Consider the following 22,141-nt stretch of genomic DNA (forward strand, 5'->3'; position numbering starts at 1 on the left):
AATTACTACCCATGTACTTTCCAGTACAATATTGACTCTGAAAGAAAAGGCAATCTGGGCAATTTGCTTTTGGTGGAGGTCTGCACTTAATTGAGTGCTGCAGGTTTGCTTGATTTCACGCTAACCAATGTACATGTTGCATTCTTGTCTGCTTCTACAGTTGAACAAATGAGATATGCACCAGTATATTAGACACTGACGTCCTCTTGTGGTCTGTGTGCAGCAAACTGAAAGATGAGAACTGTAGTTAAAGGGGCCCTGTGGAGTTTACTTGTAAACAAACGAAAGTTATGTTTACATTCAGTATTTCTCACCTATTTCTGTTTACTAGCTTTACTAATTGTCTTCTTCCCTGACTTTGCTGGCGCATTATGGCTTATCTTTGCGTGTTAACCGTCAACGGTTGATCAGTGGAAGTGTAACACCACTTGTAGGACTGAGTATCGCATCACCTGCGCGTGCGTCTTTGTACACGTGCACAAGATAAACAAAACAGGGACCCACTTATGGAAAAACAGCTCCATAGCGCTACTACAGGTCTAAAACTCCACAGGGAACCTTTTATGTCACTACTAATGTTGGCAGTTCTGTGGTTCATCATTGGCGGCCAGATATATAGAGTAGCTGTGAGATTTCTGAGGAAAACAAAGTGGCAGCAGATCAGACCAATTAATTGGACTGTAATTGCAGTGAAGAGCTATGAACTGAAAAATAGAAGATCAAATTTGTCACAAACTTAGTAAGCCAAGATTTTAATAAAACCTTTTATTGTGTTTGTCAAAGTCTGGTTGCCAGACAAAACTTACAAAAGTTATCATTCAGTTTCTACCACACATTTATACATTTCTGTGCAATTCTGAGTTTACACTGATAATCCTGTCACGTATTCTCAAGTAAAACAAAAGACATCTGGGTCAGAGTAACAGGAGTCAACAACATAAATATCTGACTTGGTAGAGGGGCAAAGTAATTCAATTATATACAACAGTCACAAAAAATACATTACATACATTAACAAGACAAAAACAACCGTTTGACGCTTCAATTCTCCAAGTCAGTCAGAAGTCCAGTTGTTATGCAGAGAGATATTTACAGATACTGTAAGTGTTCAAAGCACAATATTTGAGTTCCTAACACAAAAAAGAAGTAAAGGAAGTCATGAACTTTCAAATGCAAAAAACTGTTTCCATTCCTTAACTGTTCAGCTAGAGCTGGAACTGATGACATTTGTGCACTGAGGTTCACAGAAGGAGCCAAAGCGCCCATAGATGTCTTTGGCTCGAACAGCAAAATGATAAGTGGAGCCAGACTGGAACTGTGTCAGTGTACAGGCCATAGGCAGAGGAAGGGCCTTCACTTCCCCAATCTTCTTCCAGTGCTGCTGTGCTGCATTACTGTTAGAGTTGTCTTGATGGAAGGCATAGAGGTGATAGCTGTCTACAGCTGCACAGGTCCGATCAGTTTCTGACACACACCAGGACAGCACTATACCAGTTTGACTTGGCACCAGCTTCAGCTGAGGTTGCTGAGGAGGTGAGGACCGCTCAGCCTCTGGGGGTAAGCGTGGAGGTGCAGGTGCAGCAGGGAGAGGGGGCAGTGCCATGCTGGAGCCTCGGGTTGGCATACTAGTGGTTACAGTGCGGGATTTCATTGGAGAGTCCTATAAAAAGAGAAAACTGTTGTCAGGAGTGTAGCAAAATGGGCTAAATATGATGATTATGACCACTATTTCTTGAATAATTTCAAAAGCACCCAGTAATCATTCATACAGAAAGTGGGTCTAGAAAGGTTATGGAGGAAGTTTTGCATAAACTGAGATAAATAAATTCTCAACTTCCAAACAGCTGTCAATTGAAGCTTTTACAGTCTACAGGATTTGACATTTAAAACCATATACAAATAACAATTACACAAGACTTTACAGATAAGTTATAGAATTACAAAAAAGCAGTTATGCAAAATATGTAAAATGCAGTTCTAAATCCTCACCATCTGAGGGCGGTGGTGGACTGTCAATTGAGGATTGCTGGAAGAGTTCTGATTGCTTTGAGGGGACGATCTTGCTCCTGCACCTGAGGACAGAGCACACGAGAAATATACAGATGTATAATCAGAATCAGAAATACTTTATTGATCCCCGTAGGGAAACTCTTTGTTACAGCAGCTTGCCTTTACGTCAGTGCACACAGGAGAAAGTACTAGCAAACAATATGATACACTATAAAACACTATAAAAAACAGGTCAGAAAATAAATTAAGTATCAGGTTGGTATAGGTATAAGATAAACTAAGTGTCAAGTACCAAGTGGGTTTACCGGTTGATGATGATAGTACAGTATAATAATATAATGTAACAAAATAAGTAATAAGTAATAAGCAGAGGTGCGTGTACTGTCGACAGTAATAGAGGTATATAATACCATGTGTGTAAATGTGTAAAACACACAATATATACATGTTATCACTTTAACCATGTTGGGGGTTTTTGGATCATTTTTATCATAATAGTGGCCAATAGCCCAATAGCCAGGATTACGTGTAGGGCACTGGTTTATGTGTTTGTCACAATATCACATGCATCCACAAAATCACCCTTTCATGCCCTCAATATAATGTGGTGGTCTTACTGTTGGGAATGCTGACGACTGGGTGAGGGCGCTGGGTAGGTGAGGGAGCTGCAACAGTGGCTTTCTTCACTCCTGTCACTGGGGGACATACAGTACACCATAATTAGATTTAAGGCTGCTTTTCAATACAGTATGTGTTAAGGTATAGAAAACAAATCATGAAATAAAAATGTATTTTATTGTATGGGGGGGGGGTGCACTTCAACCTTACCTTGTACATCATCATCGTCCTCAGTGAGATCAATGACAGAGCCTTTGGGTCGTGCCACTGGAGCAGCTGCTTTGGATAAAGTGGATCCTGAAGCTTGGTTGTCTGAGAAAAGACAGAAAGAATGTTGATATAAGTGTTAACATACCTTTAAGAAAATAAAAAGATAGTAACACCTCAGTAAGGCAATCGATCAGGCAACACAAGATTTTTACAAGCTGCTGATTGAAGTGGAGACATTTTAAGTACCTCTAAAGACAACAGCCTTGTTGATTAAAGTACACCCCCACCTGTCTTTGATGTCAGAGACGTCCCTTGTGGTGGACCTGGAGCAGTGGAACCTGTTGCTGCTGGCCCAGAGGTTGCAGGTGAAGAGGCTGAAGACATAGCTCCTGCTACAGAGACAGACTGAGCCGGCGTCCTGGCAGTGGTCACGGATACCCCTGCGTTAGGCGTAGTTATGCCCCCAGCACCCCCCTGGTACACAGCACGGGCAAGAGAGATCTGGGCAGAGGATATCTGGCCAGCGGAGGCCTGGAGCGCTGAGACAGTGGCAGCAGTTGGGGCAGAGGCTGGTGCTGTGGTGATGGCAGGAGCAGGCTTGAGTATGAAAGTGGCGGTGGAAGCGGTGGTTTTGGCCTTGTTGAGTGAGCTGGCCGCAGACAAAGAGGAGACAGGGATGTTGACCAGCGTTCCTGCCTGGCCATTAGTCATTGATAAAGGCAGCTGGATGAGAAGCGGTTGGCCCGTAGCCATCATGCTGCTCCCGGGGGCTGTCTTCAGCAGCAGGGTGCCAGTAGGACTCTGAGTGGTGATGCCTGTGGCCAAGGTGGAAGCAGCATTAGAGGTGGAGGTGATCAGCTGGAGGATGGGGGCCTGTGGAACCATGGCAGTGGAGGTGGGTGTTGGGGCTGGAGGTGCGACGGGGGTTGGCGGAGCTGGGAGGGCTGGATTTGCTGAGGAAAACAGGAAAATGTCTTGTTTCAGAATGTGACAGGAGGCGTCACTGAGATTGTCAATTGAACAGCATTCTGTGCTCCGTTACTCATCTGCTCCTTCCTACTTACAGTCAACAAAAGGGTGCAAAAACCAGAAGCAGATTAGTCGTCATATCCATCCATTTTTTTCTAGCAAGGGTCATGGCAGTTCAAATCTACCCCATCATGCAATGGGCAAAAGACGGGTAGACATGCAGACAAATCACTTAAAAGGATAAGGCTGTCGACTTTCTATATTTCTGTTATTGTCAATTAATTCCAGACCAAAACCAGCAATGTGTTAGCCTATCTCTTAATACTTTACTGACTTCCTCGGCCTGTCTGTGGCATTTAGCTCCATGGTATTCGTGCCTACTGAAAATGTACATTTTTAAAAACGGGTCACAAAAAAACTACTATTTTCAGCCACAGATTCAGTTTGCTAGTACGTATTTACGGCAGCAGGACAGCGTACGTCAGATTGGCAAAATAAACGAGTAATGGTAATGAAGAAACATGTCACTCCGTGTTTGGCTACACAGGCAACACTTGTTAGTATGATCATTTCCAAGTTGGTTTTGGTATTTTAAAAAATTTCTTTGCACTGTGGAAGGAAACTACAGCAACCAGACAGAACCACATGAACACATGGAGAAAACTTCACATGGAAAGAAACAGGGCCAAGATTCGAAATTGTTGGGAGGTGACACTGCTAACCATTGTGCCTGTGGTTATTCTGTCGACAGGAAAGACCAACACAACATCCAGCATGAAGGAAATCCTGCTACTTACCAGCTGCGATAGACGAAGAAACTGTTGTTGGAGTCTGCTTTATCTCCATAGAAGTCCAGACTGGCCTGTTTAGAAAGATTGCTTATGCTTAGAGCTGTTCACGCTTAGAGCTGTTTATGTCCACAACAGGAAGACGACTGAATGTGGTAATGTACTTTCATTTTATTCAGTTTCATACAGTCATCTTTGAACAACTTGTGGAGAGATTCCACCTCATAACTGAAGTACATGTCTGAGTTTTCAGCATTTATCAGTATGTAAGTACAGTTCAATGTTTGGTTGAAGAGAGTTGAGTACGGTGCCAATTCCACAACTTCTTATGTACAAGTCACCAGGGATTCATATCCCTTTCAATATGAAATTAACTTTTATGAACGCTGACGAGAATCTATGTGCAATGAGAATGATATTTAGACAAAATGTTTTGATAATTTCAATGATGCATAATGACAATTGTCCCAGTATGCTTCTGTTCCTGTAACACAAGACTGTCAAAATGACACAGCAGTTCTTTCATCATATTCTCGAAAAAATTCCGGTCTTCTCTTCACTCTCAATATTTCATTGATAGCGTCACGAATCTCTCTCCAGCTGTCACAAGACAGTACAGGGAATCGATGCTCAATGTACATCCTCATTGTCCTCCTTAAGTTCGCGGGTAGTGCCTCCTTGCCCAATAATCCAACATAATTGACCTTTGCGACCCAGTCACAGTAGACGTCATATGGGACTAAGTAGCGGAATATGTAGGATGCGTAGCGATCAGCCCTGGGATTCCCTGAGCTTCTCTTGCAGTTGTGGTACAGCACTTTCTCCAAGTGGGAAGTGATTGTGCGGAGTTTAATGTCTGCTCTGCATTTTCCTTCACTGTATTCTGCCAGCTTTTTTGCCATGGCAATATGACGTGACATATTTTTGTCCTCTTCCTCCTCCATTTCTTCTTTTTGTTCCTTCTCCTTCTTGACAGCCAGTGCAGGAGTCTTACCAACAGAGGGCGCCACTCCCTCTCTGGGCACCTCAGGCTGTGGCTCTACTGTCTGCCGACGCAGCACGCTGTTGGGAGGAGAGGTGCAGTTTTAACTACACTCTGCACTGCCTGAGGAAACGCTCAGGCTTCACATTGTAGAACGTCACAAGACTCAGGACCTGGACCCATGCGGGTTACTTTGCAGGTGCAAAACATAGACTGGCATGTGCGTTTGTTTATTCCAAACCAGTCTTAAGAAATATTTGAAGTGAAGTTAAGAGTTTTAAAAAGTTGATCCTGACAAACCGAACAAGGGACATGGATTCTTGGTTTCCAAAAAGGTATGGATTTGGAGGATGTAAGGGTTCTTTATTATGTCCATTAGTTTTAAATTCAGTCTCTAGTGATTACAGATAGCAACCTGGGACAATGTCAACTATTCACGCTGTGAACGGCTCCGTGTGTAGTACTGGCTTCAGTCCGGTATTGTCACGTTCATACAAAGGCCAAATTATATTCACACAAAATATCAAAGTGCAGACTGCTAACATGTTTAAATACATATATACTGTAATTTTGATAAAAGTAAATATTTTGTCACATGATGAAATCGTCTGGCAAACATGTGAGCTTGCTGTGAAGTGATAAAAATCACTTCCAAACAACCCTGAGAACCTCATTGTTAAATTCACAAGTTAATATATGGTTGACAGGGATTTAGATGAGAAATTGCTCTGGGCATGGACCCACTTACCGTTGAGCTTGAGGGTTGTTTGCAACAGTTGCAGTCTTGGCAGCAGTGGCAGCAGTAGCAGCAGCAGCAGCAGCAGTAACAGCAGCAAGCGCCTGCGGAAATCAGACAGCATGCTGTCAGAACATTTTCAGACAAAAGCACTTGCATACCAGTGGCAGGGATTTTAGCATGAAACAAAAGGAAAACCATTTCTTACCTCCTGTTTCCTTTTGTTCTCTGACGCCTGATTGGCCTCTCCAAACTTTTTCGCTAGTCGGGCTATCTTGGCCTAAACAAGTAGTATAGAAAAAGGTGGACTTTAGATTTGGGCCTTGCTAACTGTGGGGAGTGAATTTTTGCAGCTCCTTAATTACATAGTACTAATCAGCAAAAGAGCATCTTACAATGCTGCATGTGCACTTTACATTACAAGATTACCATCTACTTACTTGGAGTGTGTTAATGGCAGTTTGGTGTTTAGTGGCACAGTCGATCTTGTCTACTCTGTCCTTCAGCTCTTCGAAATGTTTGTCAAAAATGGTCAGCTCCAAGACCCTCAACCGTTCATCCACTAGCTGTTGCACAATCTGAGAAAGAATATCAGGGGGCAAAAAAGCAAAATTAAGTAATGGAATTTTCAAAATCCATTGGCATCAAAGCAGAGTTCAGCTAGCTTATACTTTGGGGGGGGAATTCTGTGTGGCAGGATAGTTGCATACAAACCTTTTCAAGTTTATGGTGACTGCCAGCTTTTGCAGTAATTTTAACTTCCAGTTGTGCCTCCAACTCCTCACGCTCCACCTTGGGCCTCTTCCCCTCTCTTTTTACAGTTTGTCCATCTTTTTCGTAGCCCTCTGATAAAGTGCGCTTCAGTCCTGAGGTGGAGCCCTTCTCCTCTTGCACTACTTGGGAAATAAAGACACAGGCAGGCTAGTACCCTATGTGTGCCATTCATTGACCTAAATCTTTTATGCATAACATGCTTTCTGGCACTGTTCTGTTTTAGGTCAGTCTCAGTCACTGTCAGTTGAAACGAAACAGTACAGGCAAAACAGATTTGTAAGACAACACTAAAAGCTTTTAAGGATTTCTTGTGTCTAACTATATGTTCATGTTTACAGTTAGTGTCTTACTTTATTTTTGCATCATTTCACCTTTCACAACTTATCCTTTGTCTCTGAAAACCAGTTTGCATAACTGCACACGACCTCCAGTAATCCAAGTCCAATTATATTTAAATTGAACTTTCCACTGAATGTGTAAGCAATGACAAATTGGGCCTCTATCACAAATCTGTGAAATAAATACTTGCCATCTCAGACTAAGACAGGTCATTTGTAATTGAACAGAACAAGTATTAAAATTACATTATTTTTATGGAAGCAATGATGTAATGTAGTATACTTCTTTGTGAGGTAGTAAGGGTTTTGGCAGTACAAAATTCTGTTGAGTTTTCCAAAAACTATATCATCAGAGATCATTATCTGAAGATCAAGGTACATTTTCTGGCTTCAACGTGCAATCACTTATGTCTTCCTTATTTTCTTTTGTAACTTTTGTAACCCTGTGACTTGTAAATTGTCACAGGGTGTACATCACAGCCTGTGAAAACAGTTGTATAATATCTGCTGTGACTCTGGAGGAGCTTTGTCAAGTCAAAAATACTCAAGTGACATCACCCGGGTATCCCAGGCTTGGGCTTGGAGCCTACACATTTTTGACAGAAGGACAAGGGTGTTTCCAGACAGGGAGGGTCTAACAAAAGATGTTACTGAGTTGTGTTATGGGAAGTGTAGGTCCAGTGTTTCTGGAGCTTTACCCATACTGGGGTCAAAAAGATATCTTTGTCTGCCTGGAATTGATTTTAAATGATATTTTATTAACTTGTAATTCAGCCTACAATTGCAGAGTCTTTCTGTAATAATCCTGAACCCTACAATTTCCATAGCCTTGCCATTTCAGGTCTACATTGGTGTAACTACCATAAAGCTCTGCATGTATAAAATATTGAATGACATATCTAATATTACTGCTTTTGGTTAATTTCAATATGGAGCAATTATCTTGAAACTATCTGACACAGTGTCCACTCTCTCATACCTGTATTAGATGGTGGAGTGGACGATGGCCGAGATGGCTTTGCGGTTTGTCTAACTTCAGCTTTTTCCTTTTTGGTCTCTACTTTCACAGAGTCCACCTCCATCTTTTCCTCATTTATTGATCCTTTCTTCACATCCTTTTTTTCATTCTCCTCTTCTTTTATGTCCTCCTCCTTCATTTCTTTTTCTTGTTTTAGATCTGCACAAGAAGAGGACACTGGACGAGACGAGGAAGGAGAAGGACGAGAGGAATCAGAAGTGGTAGATTTGGGGGAAGAAGGCTTTTTGTCTTTTATTTTGGCTGTGGAGGCCTCAGGGTCCTTGGCCTTTATAGTGTCACTATCTGTATCCATTGGTTTTGTGCAGTCAGATATTGGAAGTGGCACAGGCGAACATGGAACCGAACCTTTAACAGAATCCTTCGCCAAATCCACAGCTGGGTCCTCTGTTATAGTCTGTTCCTCCTGAGGAAAAGCATAATCAACCATTAATTAATTAATTAATTAATTAAGGTTTTTGGACTCTCAATGTATCCACATTTCAACATTAAGCCTCACAGTCTGAACAAATCCAGTATAAATCCAGGTCATTGATACTACACCGTAGAATGAATACAAGTGTATGTATGCGACAAACAATTTCCTCAACATTTCTAAGCATTTACCCCTTTCTTTTCCATCTCTGGGATCGCCTCTGTGTCTTTTTCCTGGTTTTCCTTGGATTCTGTTGATGCTGGTTTAACGGATTCATTTGGTGAGGACGACAAAGAACCTTTCTTCTCCTCCTCTTCCTCTGCCTCCATCTTTTTTAGTTCAAAGTTTAGAGAGTGGAATGGTGATGTGGGAGAAGTAGGAGTTTCATCCTTTGCTTTTGGACTTTGTGAAGAGGCAGGGGAAGGGGACAGATTTAGGGACAGGAAAGGAGCAGGAGAGCTCAGAGAGGTCAGAGAGGCGGGGGACGTAGCGCTGGGGGAGTTCGAGTCCGAGATGTTGTTTTGCTCTTTGTCAATCACTTTTTGTCCATCCTCTTTGTGCGTGCCATTCATTAGAGGTGGCGGAGATGTGTCGGGCAAACCTGTAGCAGCTGTCAACAAAGTGCTGTGAAGACTCTCCAGTTGCTGTCGATCACTGATCTTCATGGTTTTCCTAGCACGGAAAATCTTCTTCTTCTCCTCTGTCACAACAACTTCCATTGCTGCCTGTGGAGTGACAAGGAGAGATTAGATGCTGATGAATGATGAATCTAGGAAAGATCTACAAAATACACAGTGATAGCTGCAAGAGTAAGCAGCACAGTCTCTTCCGCTTATGAACCTGTCCTGGACTTTACGCACTGCATGGTAAAGAAATGGCTGCAGAGTTTCAGAGAAAACACTAGAGGTCACTGTAGAGCCCTATGGCTTTCTTGTTTGGTCTTTTCTAGAAGGTTCTTCTTTCACAGAGATCTGCATACCAAACTGTCGGTTCCCCAACAGCTTTGCTACAAATTTGACTCAGTATCCAAACCAAATCAGACAGATCCCTACTGCCTGATTACACATTTCTGTATTTGTCCTCAAGTGACAACAGTCAAAGTGCAGCTCAGTAAGCCAGAAAGCCTTTTTCATGTCAGTCAGAAAAGCTTTAACTGCTCTGACAAATTCCCTTTTCCTTAATTTTCTGATTAACCTATGGATTTCATGTTTACCTAAGCCCCGATCCAAAGAACAGAAATGACACTGAGGTTAACAACAGCAGCAACCCAACCTTCCTCCCATCCCCCCACATTGCTATTGGTTCAATCCTCAGCGAATCAGAACGGGTAAATTGAGGCTGTGTTGGCAGCAGTAAAGAAGCTATGCAAAACAAGAAGGGTTTTCGTTACATAGTTCTGATTGTTGCACACATTGTAGTGTTGAGGCTAGTTGTCATATTTTATATTTATTCATTTTATTTATATTCATTTTATATGCATGTATGTATGTGATAATTTAAACTTCTTTGTATGGAAGTGAAACTAAATTAGAAATGCATTAAAGCTGTGTGCTGGAGGAGACTGCTTAGCTGCAGTAAAATTCTCATTTTACATTCAGTAACAAACAAGAAATGTGCTATGATATTAAGTAATATGCAGTGCATACACTAACTAAATCATCTATGAATAACTCACCTTCACACCGAAAGGTTTCTGATCATGGATTTACCACAGACTTCTTCGACAACCTGAGGGAAAAAGAGATGTATTTTTTTAGTACATTTTATATTATTGCTTCAAACTAGGAAGACAAGATCAACTATGTTTGAAATCCCCAGACCATGCTAATAAAAGTGTAAACCTAAATTTAGCTCCTCTGAATTAAGCAGTCCATCTCCATCCCCTGAGCTGTAACTGAGCCTTTGGGTTCAAAAGGAGATATTTATTTGTGGGGTCACTACGAATTTCATCAAACTGGAAGTACAATTATGTTGATGACAATAAAGTATATCTACATTCATTAAGAATTTATATAATTACATCACATTATACAGTAGACAACCCATCTGGACACAAAAAGGATGTACATACATACATAAACACACACACACACTTTTTGTTTCCAGGTGGGTCGTCTATCGGACATTGATATGATTCCTGGAGCCCTTGAACATGTTTACAAAATGCTACATCTGAATGTTACTACAGTCATACTTTTCTTTGCCAACAAAGCTTTACAAAATTATTTTTTTCTACTTTTATTTCATGTTTCTGCAAGTAAACTTATTGTTTTTGCAGTTTAAGCAGTTCTAGCTAACTTTCTGTTCATTTTGGCAAAATATGAGCTAATGCTTTTATTTGAGATATTTTGGACGTAACAATTGAGACATAATTTGATACTGTTGATGCCCATTCTCATTCAGCATTAGTATTAAGACAAAGCTTGATATAAAACTAATAATCGATAATGCATTCTAACAAAATATATATCAGGTGACTAAAAAGCATGACATGCTAACTAAAGCACACACAAAGGTGAAGAAGAAAAAGATTCAAAACTGGTAAATGGCTTGCCAGAACAGGGGACAGAGAGAGGCGTCAAACTGCAGCAAAGAGGCTTTTATACAAATCACCAACCCAAATTTTTGTGAAGTGAGCAAGAATGTCAGCTGTTAACATGTTGACTGCATTTCTGAGATCAATCAGTCTGTCTGTTAACACTCCTCTAATGTTACAACAAAAAGCAGACATATTCAAATGGTAAATACTATATGTAGTTAAATCTGTCTGTTGGTTTTCAGCGCAGGAACAGAAAAGCCAGTTATTCATATAATCTCTAAATCTTATCTGGTGAGAATCTTATCTGCTTCAGTTTTACACTGTAAAGTTGGTTAGCTTTACTGTTACTGCATTGCTGATCTGCAAGACTGCAGCTGACAGAGTCATCTGAAAAGGCCTTGTTTAATGTAGCCATGTGTATTTTGCAACTTAAAATGCAACATTCACTAAGAAGACTGAGCAGGACTGAGTGTATACTTTACACTGTAAAGCTGAGCACCACACTGAGATGCTGGCGCATACGCACAACAATGTAAAGTAAACCATTCCTACTCTGCTTTCATATCAGCAAGCTTTCTGCTTCCTGCAATGACAATAAACTCCTTATTGTAAAAACAAGTGAGAACATATTTCAGCATAATTGCTTCAAATTTAACCTGAGAAAAGCATCATGCCAAAAGTCAGCATAAACAAATAAGGAGCGGTATAAATTGCGAGCACGATCACTAGTACACTTCACATTCCAATGTTATTGCACACTGCGCAGAGCACATTATCCCCCTCCCCCACCTGGCAGCCTCATTTACTGCGCCTGGATTCAGTGCAGAAACTCAAAATGGCCGTCAGCTCTGCTGTTTGCTGCCAGACTCAGCTCTCAGTAGCTAGCTGAACAGGATTCTGTATCAGATATATCAGGTTGCAGCACCACCCGGTTTAACATGGATTTTCTGTTCAGCCTGAGGCTTCAGCAAGTTGGCAAAGTAAGCAAAATGTTGAATATATATAACAAAATTTTTTAATTAAGCCAAAGTTAAACATCATCAAAGTGTATATTTTTCAATTTGTCCAACCCATCAACTCCTATAGTACATGCTACAGATAATCCTCAGTCATTTTATTGCACTGGGGTTCAAATATAAACAGCTATAGGCTTAAGTCTTTTTCTTGTTTTTTCATGGTTTATACATATGTACATTAACTATAAAACATTTTGGTAAGAATAAGAAGTCATTGTACATGTGTTTTTTCAAGCTTATACCAAGTTCAAAAGCCCATATTTATAAATAGGGCTATCTGTGGCTAATCCGTGAGTCTTCTGCTGAACCTTACTTGGAGAAATGCAGTAAACAATCATTTCATGCGTCAGATAAGTATGCGCAGGCTGGGTGTGGCATTTAGTGCGCACCTCAAGTTAGGTCATCAAAAGCTACGTAAAAATTTTTAAAAACCCACCTAATTAATTCACATCATAGATACACTGGTTCACGCTTGAGCTTAAACCCTCTGGAAAGCTTGATAAACACAAAGGAATATTAATTTCCAAATTGTATTCCCAGCTCAGACAAACTGATGTTTCTGAGGTGAGGGCACTGGTCTGAATTTACACCCCATGTTGTTGTTTCCTGTGATACTATTCACTGACACAAAACATTAAGTAGTCTTCCATCACTTCTCTGTCTTTTTTTTTTTTTAATCATGCATCTTCTGTCAAATTTATCACCCGCAGGATTGCATGTAACTAGAGTCAACAATCCAACATGCTCCGACTTCAATGCACAGAAGATAGGACTTACACAACTTCCAGCACATTTTAATAATTAATTTTTAAATCTTTAAATTATTGCTTGACTAGATTGTGCTTATTGTTATCATGTCTTCTCAGTTAAGCTTTGATAACTAGGCTACCATACATAAGCAGGAATTTTTCACATGCCAAGCTGGAGGCATCAAAAACAGGAGACAAGGAGAGGTGTCTACCTTCTCTCTCTGGGTTTTGACAGCTTATTTTCTCTCAAGTTGCAAAATCGATGCTTGTTAACGTAGCCTCTGCAACCCACTGTTTCAACACCAGATGACTAGCTATTGAGCTGCTGGTCAAATGTCACAAAGTGGCACTGGCAGTCACTCTGTCAAACTAGACATGCAAGTCTCTCAGACTCCAAATAATTGGGGAGCAGGGTGACTAGGGAGTCAGTCCTGCAGCAGGAGGACTCAGGTTTAAGCCTCTGTGACGCCAAGCAAACAAACTTGGCATTCCTACCTCACAGTTAAGAGGAAAATCAAACCGTTCTCTTTCAGGACAAAAGTATCACATTATTGGTTCAAATGTGGAAGATGCAACCATATTTTAGCAGTATGACATCTTGCTCATAAAATTCAAGGCTGTTTTGAAGACAATGGGAAAGTTGATCACAAACCAAAAGCACAAGCCATTTCTGGTTGGGATACAGTACATGGACACTCGTGCAATTTGGCAAAACATGTTGGCCTCCCAAAAAGACTCCAGACTGTGATACATGTTTTTAATGAGGTATCCTTTATCCCTCATACCAGTTATTTGTACGTATGTCTATGGCTGATACAAATAAAATTATTTTTTATGGATCAGTATCTGACATATGGATACCAATCAATTTCCAAACCTGTTTTTGTTGTAACCGATTGTGCTCTGGCTACACCAGCTTTCAAAAACCGCATCATTGTGCTCCATTAAAACACTGGAACCTATTCCTTGACACACAGAAGTGAACCAGAGTGAACCACAGTGCAGCATGAACAAATAAACAGCAACAAGCAAGTTCAGTGAAAATATCCACACTGACAGTGTGGGTCAGCAACCGGAGCAAGTAGGGCCACTTTAGGCTAAAAAAACATTCAAGCACCATTTTGCAGGTGCACTATGACTCCAAAATGTTGTTGTTTGAAAACTGCATAAATACTTCTACAATAACTTCGTGATGAGAGGATGTCCAAAACCTGTACAAAGCTTTCTGACACTCCATTATATATACACACACACACACACACACACACACACGTCATTCACCATGGAACCCTATAAAAAAAAAGTTTTAAAAAAATGGTAGTAGCAAAATTTTGCGCTTCTATCTGAATGAATGCGATCTTATGGGTTTGATATGCAGCCAGACAGTGCTGCATAAAGATAAAACATACAAACAAAAATTGAATGGCCACCTCAATGATTGTTAGCAATGGAGAGGTTTTACGATATATTTGTTCTGTATTTATATATCACGCAGGTGATATATAAATACAGAACAAATATATCGCACAGCTACAAATGTGTTGACAGTGCTATAAATACATACATGTACAGTCACTTGTGTGTATGGACAAAGAACATGCATGACTCAAGTTAACAACTTCCGTTACTGAGGCTAAATATGTGAGTGTGACCCGGAGCAAATGATGTTTAAAAAGCATGCTTACTGCTGGTATCGCGCGCAAGTATTGTAGGTAACAAAATGTTAGCTACATTAGTGAAAATTTACAGCAAACTCCCTGACATATACAGAATGTCTGAAATGAATGTGTCCTTTTAAAAAAAACAAAAACATAAACAGTAAGCCAAAAGTCTACCTTCTTCAACTAGCATAACACCCTAAACAAGTACCAAAGGCTAACCTTGAGAAGAGAGTGAAGCTGCAATGACAAAAACTGAGTTAGATTTAAATGACAGAGAGAAATGTTAAACATGCTTTAAAAACAGAGAAATGACAACCTTTAGCAGGATGTGTGGCATTGAGGCCTTCCATGTATTAGCTGATTGTGGAAGCAGGGAATGGCTGAGAGGCCAGCAGGAGAACATAAAAGAAAGGAGGAGGGACTCAGTTAGGACTAGTCCATCTTGTTCCTTGCAGGGGTATGTTCTATAAAGGGTGTGTGGCCTATATGAGCCTATAATGGATATTAATTAAACCCTTGAAAAAGGAAAGTCAGTTCAAACCTCCTGACACAGCAGTCTGCCACGATGCATAATATGAAACACAAAAAATTTGATTCCTATTTTTTTCTTTCTGATGACACCTATCAAGTGCATGATATATTTGCAAGTACCACAAATACATACAAATCAAATCTTGTGTCTACAACATTTTAAAGTACAGCGTGGTGATCATCAACCCTAGCTAGCGGCGCACAGACAGAGGGGAAGTACACTGCACAGACTGTTGCTTAGCAACACCCATCCCCCAACTCTAGCACAAACTAGTCCACAGTATGGAAATCTACAGCCAGCACGGACTAAACCATTCTGACAAAAGGGCAGGGGGACTCTCCTTTCTAAAATAACCCCATAGGCAAAGAAAGCTTAATGATAATAAAAAAGGTCAAGGACAATACTGTAACACACAGAAATACAACTTAAGTGCAGTGCTCGACTTTTATTGTAATTCTGTATATGTTGAGGTTTCACCACAGTACTGTTTTAAGATGGCTTCTGGTGCTATAGTAGCTTATGTTAACCATAATCAAACAAAAGACAAAATCAGAAACCATGACATAGCTGTAAATAAACCCTTTCGGTGAAATTTCCATTGCCTCCTCTGGCCTCTCTACTGAATCTTTGACAGATTTGATCTGAACTGCATACATTTACCCGAGGTACTATGTGCAATAAACTGAGCACTCGCTGCCACTGAGCTGAGTACCAGGTTAGCCTCAGCCTACTACAATTCCTCTAATGATCTGTGGACTACAGAGGACCTTACTCAGGTTGTAATATGATCTCACATATCAGCTCACTTATAGATCACGCTAAAGGCTGATCCATCAAGAACTGAGGAAGATCACTGGCATTGGTTTCTTTAATGTTCTGTTTGTTAAAACAAGACAAAAAACACATTCTCCTTTATCCTCCAGAACACATCCCGCCACACATCCTAGCTCCTTCTTCTTTCTCTTGCCTTATGTCCACTGTGTTACCACTTTTAAAAAAATCAACACAAGCTGTAGAGAATTTCTATTTTTGACTTTTTAAATGCAAAAAGTAAGTTTTGACTGAAAATTAAATCAAGTGGACCAAAGAAAAGAGTTTGCAACAATCTCTCAAGGAGCTCCATCTCATGATTAGAAAACAAAATAAAAACCCTCAATGTTCACCAAAACTATGATGGGAAAACATCTTTTTTTAAATGATGGGAAGTTCACCTTAGAAAGGAGGACTTGAGAAACTGGGGCCATTCATTAGAGGTTAGATAAATAATTGGTTGAGCTTATCAATGGACCACATGGCTTAAAAAGCCAGAAAAGGTCAAAGGTAAAGGGGAGGAGCCTGGTTTAGACTGTTCCATCTAACTAAAAACTTTCTCTTTTTTAATGCCTTCTTAAAGGCCTACCTGTGGTAACAATGACAAACCAAATAGTAGATCTCTCATTATATGTGCTATCAAACAATAACCAGTAAAACATTTACAAAACAAATTAAGCCACTTTTAACATGACAAAGCAGCACTACGTGCACTTTAGTAAAGGCCTAGCTAGCGGCGCACAGCCAGCGCTAAATTGCACACCCACAGCCCACTCAACCTAGAGACAGCTGCACCCACCCTCCCCTGTGTGTCTCTCTCTCTCTCTCACACAAACACACACACACACACACACACTCTCTCTCTCTTTCTCTCTCTGTAAAAGCCTCTCCGAGTCAAACATGGACTGAACCATTCTGATGGGAGGAGGGAGTGGGGGTGGGGCGTTCAAAACAAAAGAGATAAAGGATAAAGTATTCAAGTAGGCCTAATCAAACAAATCAAATCAAGTCAAAGTGCAGAACAGATTTGCTAAATGAGGGCAATGAGTTTTATTTTCCCGGATTTTCACACAAAAAGTTAAATACTACCACTAGGTTTTTTTAGCTGAGCAATTCCTTAAAACAAGTCGATACAAGCCAAATAAGCACTTTTCTCAGAAACATGAATATAACTATAACTTCAATTATTGCATTGGAGATTGAAAGATTATCTCAGTAAAAAACTGTATAAAGTAAATTTTTTGTCAAGCATTCTTTACATTTACAAGCAAGAAATATCGCTTTTTTTGCCTCATAGTCCCATGCTAGCTGCGCACAGCAAGAAATTAGAGCACAGCTTGACACACTAAGCAGCCTCTATCCGCCCAGCCTCTCCCACCGCAGGGACGGCTGCTGTTGAACAGACTGAACCATTCCAACACGGGGGTGGTTCTTTACTCAAGAGGAGCAAAGGACACCCACCTAAAAACTGAAATATACTTTTTACATTATTACTTCCCTTACTGAAGTTTGCACAAATAGATTCTTCACAAAATTGTTTATTTTAAGTAATTTCCTGATTTGACTAGTTGAGGCTCAAAACAGACAGAGAAATGTATTGTTGAAGAAGAAGCTGTAAATTTGTAATTACAATTAACTTTCATTTGCAACCTTCACCTGTCTTCATCAAAAGCCCTGTTGTGAGAATAAATAAAACCTTGCTGTGCGTTCTTTGCCCAGCCCCCCTTTCTGCTACTGCAGAAACACAAAATGGCCACCAGCGCTGCTGCGAGCAGCATGCTGAGCACAGATCCTATATCAAACTCCGCCTCCTAAAAAAAAACCAGTGTATCTGCAGAAATCTCCATACTCCTATACATGGATCTTGAGGGAAAACTGAACAAAAACTTACTTCTAAAACAGCAAATTTGATTTAATGCTTTCAAATAATGTAATCCCTATATGTCATAGTGATCACCTCTAAATCCTGGTTTAGAGTTTCTCTGTTGTTGTAGAGAGCCCAAATGTGTTGTGCTCACTGTTCAGCAACACCCTAAGCTATGACTGAAGAGTTAACAAAACTAGTTAGTTCCATTTTTTTCTTTCACCTCACAAGTTCAGAGCTGTACTGCTAAATGTTTTATGAAGCTAAGTCTAGATAACTGGGTAACAAAATAATGCTTTTTCTTCTTCAGACTGCAGTTAGTGCTTCAACCAATATGCCAGTAAACCTGACACCTAGCTGTCTCTGTCAGTCACAGAGGATGCTGTTGGTATTCATTTCTAATTAAACAAACTCTTAAAAAAAAATGTTGACAGCTATTTAATGTTAGACATTTTCTATGGAGGCTAAATACCAAGTGGAAAAAAGATGTCAGCCAGTGAGAGGAGAGCCTGCATTCCAACATTACTGCGCACAGTGCGCAGTCTTCCCCTCCCCCACCCTCACTGCCTGCATCTGGATTCACTGAAACTCAAAATGGCCACCTGGTCTGCTGTGCGCAGCCACACAGAGCCCTTAGAGCCTGTTATATCTTGCACAACATCTTATCATGTTACGGCAACACCACGTCATTTAAAGTAATTCCTATGTGCATAATTCTCACCAAGACATTTCATATCAGTTCAATGGACCTACTAGGATCAGAATCAGAAATACTTTATTTAGCTAAGAGAAAGAAAAGCTAATTTCGCACGATTCTCCTAAAGCAGGTAGCTTACTTATATGGCTGTTACACCAGTCTGGATTTCTTTCTGTTTTAACTGTTTGCAAAGGAGCAACTCATACACCATCACATTCACTTGCTATGTAAGCTGTTAAAAGGCTACTTGTATTTCCTATTTGGAACATTGCATCCCTATCATTAAACTGACTTATTTAATTTGTACACTGACTTAATTGTTCAGGCTGTTTCTCAGCTGAAAAACATTATTACGCTGGCTATTAGTCTAGTCTCCATTGATGTTCCCCTGTTTACTGATTTGACCAAAAACCTCTTGGTCACAAGCAATGATTTTGTGATCAGGAGACGTGTCTGTGTTGGGCAATGTACAGCTCCTCTGTGTAACCAACTCCTAGATTTAACCACACTGGGACTTTCTCTATGCAGTTTGCATGTTCTTCCCTTTTTTTGCGTTTCCTGTGCCAGCTCTAGTTTCCCATCACAGTCCAAAGACAAGTCAGGGGGACTGGAAACTCTGAATTACCCAGAGGTGTGAAAGTGAGTGTGGATTTGTTTGTCTGTCTATGTTGTTGTTAGCTCTGTGACAGACGGACAACCCTTACCCTGCCTCTCACACAATGCGAGGAGAGGCTCCAGTATCTCACGATCCTGAACCGGATAAGGGGTAAAGAAAGTGTTTTGATGGATGCAGTTAAATGTGAAATCCCACAAGCAGTATGAATGACAAATTTTAAACTGGTAAATGAATAAATAGTTGTGTGGTTACTATCATCTTAATATCGCAATTTTCAGGGCTGTACAAATATGGTACAACAAATGTGTTCAAGTAGATGTAATCTTCCAAGAGAAACATGAACTCATACAGGATTTCAACTGTGATAATACATTGTAGATATGCTAGCAGGTGTCATAATTTGTGCGACAATGCTGGCTGTCATTCAATTGCAAACAATTAATATACACACACAAGCAAAGTGAACTGCCTGGTAAAGTAAATATTAATCATACATTTGAATATCCTGGTGCCGTGGAATTGCTCCCATTTACTTTGTTCACATTGCACTTCATATTAAACTCACTCATGCCCGGCAGAAAACTTAACAAATCATCTACCACCTACTGCATTCTTTTTTCATGCTTTCCTATATGATCAGACAGTTTTATGTTTGCTGCTTCGACAAACAGGAAAACAGATGAAGCCAAGGCCGAGTTATTCTAAGCAGCAGCTGATTATTGATCTTTCCTGTGACATTTCTTCATGTATGCCTATTTGTATACCGTTTTCCATCCATTCAGGTGGGTATTTAATAATTAATTTCAATAAAACATTACGGAATCTATAATACACACCAATTAATCTTAACAAGTAAATGAGTGAATCTGTTGCCTTTATTTTAGGCCACTGAGAGATTCAGTGAAATCGAATAGTATTTTAAGTATTAAAAGACAGAACGTAAGGGTGAACAATTTACACATGCCAAAATATTACTGCCAAAGGAAAGTTATTCTCAAAATGTTTAGCAATAGTCTAAACACTGCTTCTTAGCCTACCATTGCTCAAACATTGTACGCGTGAATTGTTTTTTTCTTTTCTTTTAAATGAGTGGGGACTAGCAAGAGCTGGGTAGAAGGAAAAAGGGAGGAAAAATAGGGAGGAGTGGGGGTAGGCAACACCAGTTGTTTCCATGTGAATCAAGCAAGCAAGCACATGTTGATTATTCCTCAGCCATGCACTGCTCAAGGAGGCTCATGTCATGGCTACAAAAAAAGCAAATGATTTATAACTGGCACACTACAGAATAAACAAAAAACACCAGGTGCAAAATAAAGGTAATCTAGGTTCCCTGAAGACATAGTAATAATAGCACTTTTGGTTAATTGCAGGATTGAAATATCTGCATGTAGTTGCTCCCTCCTTTTTCTGGTAAAACTCTGACAACCTAAAAACCATCTTTGGAGTAACCACAGTTTAAGTTAGATCGCATAAGCTATAGCTAGCACCACACAGTCAGAACTGAAGTCAACAGCCTCACACAGAGCGCCAGCACCCCTCCCCCACACCTCCAATCTGCTCCAGTCTGGAGTTTTACAGCCAAGCATGGACTAAACCATTGCAGCAGAGGGGTGTGCTCACCTAGGGAGGGAGCTAGAGAAGTGAATGACAAATTCAAAGCTCTCTAAACGATTCAAGCTCTGTAGGTTGAAGTTCAAAACTAGATTAGTCTATGTTGAACAGGAAAACATTCTTAGTGATTTCTAGTTCTCATTTATTGGTAGAAAGTCCAACCCTGGCCCTGAAAGAGCAGCTCATTCTCCTTGAGCTATTTCATCAAAAATGTATTTCTGTCTCTGTAGCAATAACTCATCTATGTTCATGTCATGGGACATTTCTCAGAAGTTTGTTGCATGAAAAGCAAGATGTTTTATGGAAGGATAAATGCAATGCCTATAAACTGCTTTTTTCCTCTCAGCCAAAAACATGGGCATGAGTAGAAAGTAGTTTTATAGTAGAAAAATATAGATTGTTTTCTGTGAAAAACATAACAGCATCACAAACAGCTAACATTTCCTGTGCTTAATGATTTGGATTAGTCAACAAGCTAGCCTACTCGACACTTTCCCCACCCCCACTCCTTTCCCTTTGATAGATTGCTTGCAGTGAATGCTACAGCACAAAATGGCTGCTGCTGCTGTACACAGTTACAGCAGAAAGAAAATCCCCTTTATCATGAACACGGCTGATTTTGCCTGTTTATGACTGTACCTTCTTACTCTATTTAGATGAAAATATTGCTGCTTTTCTCCCTGCTGGTTTGTTCTCTTGAGGTTTTTGATTTCTTTTGATCTGCAAGGGGTAACACACTTTTGTACTGCACTTGGTGAATGTTTATTTATATATTATTTTACATCTCTGTGTGTTATGGGACTGCCGTGTTCAGCATGTTCTACAGTAATAATAAATAATTATCAAAGCTTCAGACTGTTACCTTTTCGTTACATTTGCGACCTCTTTTGCGGCATTTACGTTAATAACTAAATCAATAATTAGCTAGGCTACACCAGAACACCAGTCTGCAATCAATTTAGACACCACTGACAAAATGAACAATATTGGAATTGGTATTACTGTATTTCTCATAGTTTTAAATGTATCTTTAATAAAGTTTCTCGAAAAATTGGCAGTTTAATTGAAACTGTTGTGCATGTCAACTGTGTGTGTCTGTTGGTCAATCACATTTAAGGCATCGGTATGCTTTAAAGTATTTGTCAGATTGTCGAACAGTGTCTAAAACTC

General features: G+C 40.1%; 1 protein-coding gene across 5 annotated transcripts in view; it reads right to left on the reverse strand.

Annotated features, from left to right (window-relative positions):
* Positions 1 to 750: 750 nt before the first annotated feature.
* Positions 751 to 22,141, reverse strand: part of LOC122873918 (activating transcription factor 7 interacting protein) — a 30,637-nt gene continuing 9,246 nt past the window's right edge. For 2 of the 5 annotated variants that reach the window (XM_044191260.1, XM_044191261.1), the window contains exons 2-14: positions 10,552 to 10,604; positions 9,068 to 9,601; positions 8,405 to 8,867; positions 7,028 to 7,209; positions 6,754 to 6,891; positions 6,522 to 6,593; positions 6,326 to 6,417; positions 4,605 to 4,669; positions 3,126 to 3,791; positions 2,839 to 2,940; positions 2,628 to 2,705; positions 1,990 to 2,072; positions 751 to 1,660 (exon numbers count right to left, since the gene is read on the reverse strand). In XM_044191260.1, the coding sequence (XP_044047195.1) occupies positions 1,202 to 1,660; positions 1,990 to 2,072; positions 2,628 to 2,705; positions 2,839 to 2,940; positions 3,126 to 3,791; positions 4,605 to 4,669; positions 6,326 to 6,417; positions 6,522 to 6,593; positions 6,754 to 6,891; positions 7,028 to 7,209; positions 8,405 to 8,867; positions 9,068 to 9,595 (2,928 nt within the window). In that variant the 5' untranslated portion in view covers positions 9,596 to 9,601; positions 10,552 to 10,604 and the 3' untranslated portion in view covers positions 751 to 1,201. Of the gene's footprint in view, positions 1,661 to 1,989; positions 2,073 to 2,627; positions 2,706 to 2,838; positions 2,941 to 3,125; positions 3,792 to 4,604; positions 4,670 to 6,325; positions 6,418 to 6,521; positions 6,594 to 6,753; positions 6,892 to 7,027; positions 7,210 to 8,404; positions 8,868 to 9,067; positions 9,602 to 10,551; positions 10,605 to 15,157; positions 15,261 to 22,141 lie in introns of those variants that run through there. The other 3 variants (XM_044191263.1, XM_044191264.1, XM_044191262.1) reach the window with 2 other exon arrangements.

This window comes from Siniperca chuatsi, linkage group LG3 (assembly GCF_020085105.1).
Source record: "Siniperca chuatsi isolate FFG_IHB_CAS linkage group LG3, ASM2008510v1, whole genome shotgun sequence".
NCBI classification, from domain to species: domain Eukaryota; kingdom Metazoa; phylum Chordata; class Actinopteri; order Centrarchiformes; family Sinipercidae; genus Siniperca; species Siniperca chuatsi.